The sequence below is a fragment of the Mobula hypostoma genome, chromosome 18 (assembly GCF_963921235.1).
Source record: "Mobula hypostoma chromosome 18, sMobHyp1.1, whole genome shotgun sequence".
NCBI lineage: Eukaryota > Metazoa > Chordata > Chondrichthyes > Myliobatiformes > Myliobatidae > Mobula > Mobula hypostoma.
Window position 1 is genome coordinate 20,476,305 of NC_086114.1, and position 5,912 is coordinate 20,482,216.

Below are 5,912 nucleotides of genomic sequence, written 5' to 3' on the forward strand. Positions count from 1 at the left end.
GGAACCATGAGGGAGCTGGGGGAGGGGGTAGAGTGAAATAGGGATTGAGGAAGGGAGGGGGAGGGAATTACCGGAAGTTGGAGAATAGTGAGCAGTTTTGGGCCCTTATCTCAGAAAGAATGAGCTGAAACTGGAGAGGGTTCAAAGGAGGTTCACGAAAATAATTCCAGGATTGAATAGCCTGTCGTATGAAGAGTGTTTGATGGCTCTGGCCCTGTATTCACTGGAATTCAGAAGAATGAGGGGTGACCTCATTGAAACCTATCAAATGGTGAAAGGCTTTGATAGCGTGGAAGTGCAGAAGATGTTTCCTATGATGGGAGAGTCTGAGACCAGAGGACACAGCCTCAGAACAGAGAAAATGAAAGCCCTTAAGTGGAGTCATTGGGACACCGTCATGACGATGTTTTTTAGTAGGTTTTCTTATTTTTACGAGGCCCAGTTGCTAGCTCGACACTCAACCCAGCGCGGATGGAAAGCGTGCAAGGGAGCCAGCTGGATTCAAGCTCAGGAGCCTTTTCTCCGAAGACTGGCGCTGATGCCACTACGCCACCAGCTGGCTCAGAACAGAGGTGTATCCTTTTAGAATGAAGATGAGGAGGAATTTCTGGAGAATGGCAAATCTGTGGAATTATTTGCCACATGCAGCTGTGGAAGCCATGTCTTTATGTATATTTAAGGCAGAAGTTGACAGATTCTTGATTGATCAGGGCATGAAGGGACTTAGGGAGAAGGCAAGAGATTGAGGCTGAGAGGAAAATTGAATCAGCCATGATGAAATGGCAGCGCCGACTCACATCCTAATTCTGCTCCTATATCTTATGGTCTTATGGTCTTTCCAAATGTTGTCCTCAGCTCATTTATTCTCTTACTCTCTCTCCTCCTGCAGTCTGTTCCGCTCTCCCCTGCTCAGCACAACATCTCCCTTCCTGTGTCTACTGACAGCTTCTCATTGCCCAAATTAACACCTGCATGTCATCCCATTAGAGATATAGAGCACTACATCAAAGAAATAGGCACTTCAGCCCATCCAGTCCATGCCATTATTGTGTCATTCCATTCTAGAATCCCCTCTGCTTTGTACATACACCATCTCAACTGTCCTCCATTCTCTCACCTCGGGAGGAGGGTGACCGGAGAGAAACACAAGAGATGGAAGAGAACCCTGTTTGACGGGGTTTAACAATATGTTTTAGACACAGTCTCCAACAGCACAGCACAGGAGCTATAGAGTTAGTCAGCATTGGAAGAGAGGGGGAAAGCAGAAATTTCCAATGGGTGGAGGTAAACGACCAGCTCTCTTCCATCTCTTAATCCTGTCCCAACTGGTGGGGCTGCCCGCTGTCCTGGACCTCTCGGTGGAGAAGGACATCCCAACCCCGCACCCCATCAGCCGCAGGAGTGTGCTGGACATTGCCTTCGTGCTGTGGTGCTACCGGAATCACTATCAGTTCTCCATCTACAGCGTCAATGGCTACGGCTGTTACTGCGGCAAGGGAGGGGACGGCATGCCCCTGGACGACTTCGACACCTGCTGCTTCAAACATGACTGCTGCTACGAGGAGGCGCTCCTCACTTCCTGCGGCCAGGGCACCAACATCTACCTGAAGCCCAGCTACTCTGTGTGCGAGGTGGGCAGGGCAGAGTGCCCAGAGGGCCTGGAGCCCTGTTCCAGCCATCTCTGCCTCTGTGACAAGCAGTTGGCTGAGTGTCTCGCCATCACCACCTACCAGGACCAACACGCCAACTACCAGAAGAAGCTCTGCACCGAGCCCAAGCTCAAGTGCCCCACCAAGGAGAAGATTGAGGTGGACACCAAGAGATAGGACGAGGAGGTGGGGGCGGGGGGTGGCTTTGGAACCGTCCAAACCCACTGAAAGACCTGCAAATGTTATCCAGGATTATTTGAGCCTCTTTCTGCCTGGCTAGCAATGCTACTCCCCCACCTCTTTTATTATCTCCCTCCCCGTCCCTTTTGAAACATCTAAACGCCGGAACATTCAGCAGCCATTCCTGCTCTTGTGACAGTCAGGTCTCAGTAATATCCCAACATTGTAGCTCCATGTACTGATCTCTTAGTTTGTCACCCTAGTTTTTCCACACGCTGCAAACACCTTTATGGGAGCTGCCAAATCCCCTGACCTTTCACTCTGGTTCCCACCCCAACCTAGTTTAACCCTCCCCAGTAGTTCAGGTGTAATGCCATTTTGGTACAGGTCATACCTTCCCTTGAAGAGTAGATGATTGCATGGACAAGGCGGGGGGGGGGTGCCTTTTTGGAGAGAGAAACTTCCTCCTCCCATTTTGACCATCCTCCAAATTTGTCCAGACAACCATTAAACCAGGGCCGGTCTGATAGGACAGTGTTCTAGATTCGCACAATCCTTTCCCTCACGAATGGCTTGGGTTGTGATGGAAGGTATTTGACTGTGAGGTTAAGCCTTAGTGAAGTGGGGTTGCGGGAGGTAGGCAAGGGATTTAACCGAGTTTATAGAGGGAAGGAAATATGAACTTTTCCCTAGTGGCATTAGTCATTAGATCTGGTCACCGCCAGTGGTGTTTCACTGATCCAGGGACCCCCTTTCCTAAAGACAGACTGGTATCATCCCGCCAAATGGTGTTGTCTCTGTTGCTAGGTCGAACTTAGCAACGCATAACATGTTAGCAACACTGAGACGGAGAGCAGCATAGCAACGGCAGGAGGAGTGAAGGCAGCATAGCAACCCAGGAGAGGAGCGCAGCAACACGGGGAAGCTGAGAGCCAGCTTTGCCAGTCGGGAATTATACACAGAGCGGGGTGCAGTGGGAGGGATGAAGGGATCTCACTGCTACCAGAAGCCAGCCTGCATATTAACAGGGTGTGCGAAGTGGAAACAGAAATATACATTTAACCCGTTCACTGCCTCTGCGGACTTGATAGGGTGCAGAATGGGGCACAACTCATAATGAACGTATCAATCGCCGTTTAACAAAAATAATTCTGCAATCAATTTCCACAGTTTTTCCCCCCTTGGGAGTGGGCACTAAAGAATGACATTTAAGCTCCCTCAACTTCTCCTCATGAAGCGATTGAGTGTAAATTGCTCAGATCATCGCGGGTTGGTGAAGCTCGCTGGTCTAATAGCAATGCAAAGCCATCCACTGCACCTGGGGCTGAAACCTTTCCATTAAGAGCCACAAAGCAATCCCACACAAAGTGATCAAAGTGATTATTACAGACTACACACTGCACCATCCAGTTCAGATACTATGACAACCATTAGATCAAAGACTGTGTGTCTGTACAGGCTTCAGATTTGCACAGCGAACCTGCTAATTGAGAATAAAATGTGGTTCAGAACTGTAGCTGTGACAAGCCATCTCACTTATTGAAGCCGTAGCATCGTGTTACCTAACACTTCACAGCGGGAATATAGGAGTTCAATTCCCACCCTCTTGTCTGTAATGCGTTTGTGCATTCTCCCCATGACCGTGTGGTTTTCCTCTGGATTCTTCGGTTTCCTCCCGTATTCCCAGACATACGGGTTAGTGTTAGTAAGGCATAGTACGATGGCACTGGAACCTCGGTGACACTTGTGGGCTGCCCCCCATCACAAGCTCAGATTGTGTTGCTTGCTGACGTAAACGCCCCATTTCACGCAGGTTTCGATATCCATGTGACAAATTTAAAAAAAAACTCATCTTTATCTTTAACCATTAGTGACGGGGATGAGTGCAAAGCGGGGGGGGGGGAGGGATGGTGAAGTGGGGACTGTCTTTTCCTGCTGGTTGCCGCCCCCCCCCCCACCGTTCCGTCTCTTCTCACAACCTGGATACTATTCTACATATTTCAACATTCACTCCATCCTCTCCCCTCCACCCACACCAAGCCTGAGTTATCAACCAGAACTTTAATGTACTGGAGGACAAACTACAAAGAGCCTCCTGATGTTTAAGGTGATCGGGAGACCTGCCTTCTTGAGAGAAAGGCACAGTAAGGAGGAGGTAATTGTCCATTATAGAACTTTTCAATTTTAAAATACCAGAACTGTGTGTTGCAGCGATGCATCCAGTGGAACTGGTGCCTTACAGTGCTAGGGTTCAGCCTTGGCCTCTGGTGCTGTTTGTGTGGAGTTTGCTCGTTCTCCCTGTGGCCAAATGGGTTTCCTCTGGAAGTCCTGGTCTCTTCCCACATCCCAACAGCAGGCAGGTGGACACAGTAATCAGCCACTGTAGGGTGAGTGGTGGAACCAGGGGAAGTTGATGAGAATTCAGTGGCAGTAAATTAGGTTAGAAACATAGAAAACCTACAGCATAATACAGGCCCTTCAGCCCACAAAGTTGTGCCAAACATGTCCCTATCTTAGAAATTACTAGGCTTACCTATAGCCCTCTATTTTTCTAAACTCCATGTACCTATCCAAAAGTCTCTTAAAAGACCCTATCGTATCCCCTCCACCAGCGTTGCCGGCAGCCCATTCCACGCACTCACCACTCTCTGAGTAAAAAACTTACCCCTGACATCTCCTCTGTACCTACTCACCAGCACCTTAAACCCATGTCCTCTTGTGGCCACCATTTCAGCCCTGGGAAAAAGCCTCTGACTATCCACATGATCAATGCCTCTCATCACCTTATAGAGTACGCCTCTATCAGGTCACCTCTCATCCTCCGTCACTCCAAGGAGAAAAGGCCGAATTCACTCAACCTATTCTCATAAGGCATGCTCCCCAATCCAGGCAACATCCTTGTAAATCTCTTATGCACCCTTTCTGTGGCTTCCACATCCTTCCTGTAGTGAGGTGACCAGAACTGAGCACAATACTCCAAGTGAGGTTTGACCAGGATACTTATATAGCTGCAACATTACCTCTCGGCTCCTAAATTTAACTCCACAATTGATGAAGGCCAATACACCGTATGCCTTCTTACCCACAGAGTCAACCTGTGTAGCTGCTTTGAGCGTCCTGTGGACTCGGACCCCAAGATCCCTCTGATCCTCCACACTGCCAAGAGTCTTACCATTAATACTATATTCTGCCATCATATTTAACTTACCACAGTGAACCACTTCAGACTTGTCTGGGTTGAACTCCATCTGCCGCTTCTCAGCCCAGTTTTGCATCCCATCAATGTCCCGCTGTAACCTCTGACAGCCCTCCACACTATCCACAACACCTCCAACCTTTGTGTCATCAGCAAACTTACTAACCCATCCCTCCACTTCCTCATCCAGGTCATTTATAAAACTCACGAAGACTAAGGGTCCCAGAACAGATTCCTGAGGCACTCCACTGGTCACCGACCTCCATGCAGAATATGACCCGTCTACAATCACTCTTTGCCTTCTGTGGGCAAGCCAATTCTGGATCCACAAAGCAATGTCCCCTTGGATCCCATGCCTCCTTACTTTCTCAATAAGCTTTGCATGGGGTACCTTATCAAATGCCTTGCTGAAATCCATATACACTACATCTACTGCTCTTCCTTCATCAATGTGTTTAGTCACATCCTCAAAAAATTCAATCGGGCTCATAAGGCACGACCTGCCCTTGACAAAGCCATGCTGACTATTCCTAATCATATTATACCTCTCCAAATGTTCATAAATCCTGCCTGTCAGGATCTTCTCCTTCAACTTACCAACCACTGAAGTAAGACTCACTGGTCTATAATTTTCAGGCTATCTCTACTCCCTTTTCTTGAATAAAGGAACAACATCTACAACCCTCCAATCCTCTGGAACCTCCCCCGTCCTCATTGATGATGCAAAGATCATCACCAGAGGCTCAGCAATTTCCTCCCTCGCCTCTCACAGTAGCCTGGGGTGCATCTCATCCGGTCCTGGCGACTTATCCAACTTGATGCTTTCCAGGTTAGAGAAGGGTTCAAAAAGTTCAGAATAAATTTATAATCAAAGTACATGTATTGTA

General features: G+C 48.4%; 1 protein-coding gene across 1 annotated transcript; it reads left to right on the forward strand.

Moving 5' to 3' along the window:
- The first annotated feature begins 1,274 nt into the window (after positions 1–1,274).
- On the forward strand, positions 1,275–1,826 carry LOC134358437 (basic phospholipase A2 Sms-N6-like). Its single transcript, XM_063070658.1, has one exon. It carries the CDS (start codon positions 1,275–1,277, stop codon positions 1,824–1,826), a length of 552 nt encoding a protein of 183 aa, XP_062926728.1.
- Positions 1,827–5,912: the final 4,086 nt, after the last annotated feature.

Excerpts from the sequence above, each read along its gene's own strand:
- LOC134358437 (XM_063070658.1), top strand. The coding sequence starts at position 1,275 with ATGGGTGGAGGTAAACGACCAGCTCTCTTCCATCTCTTAATCCTGTCC.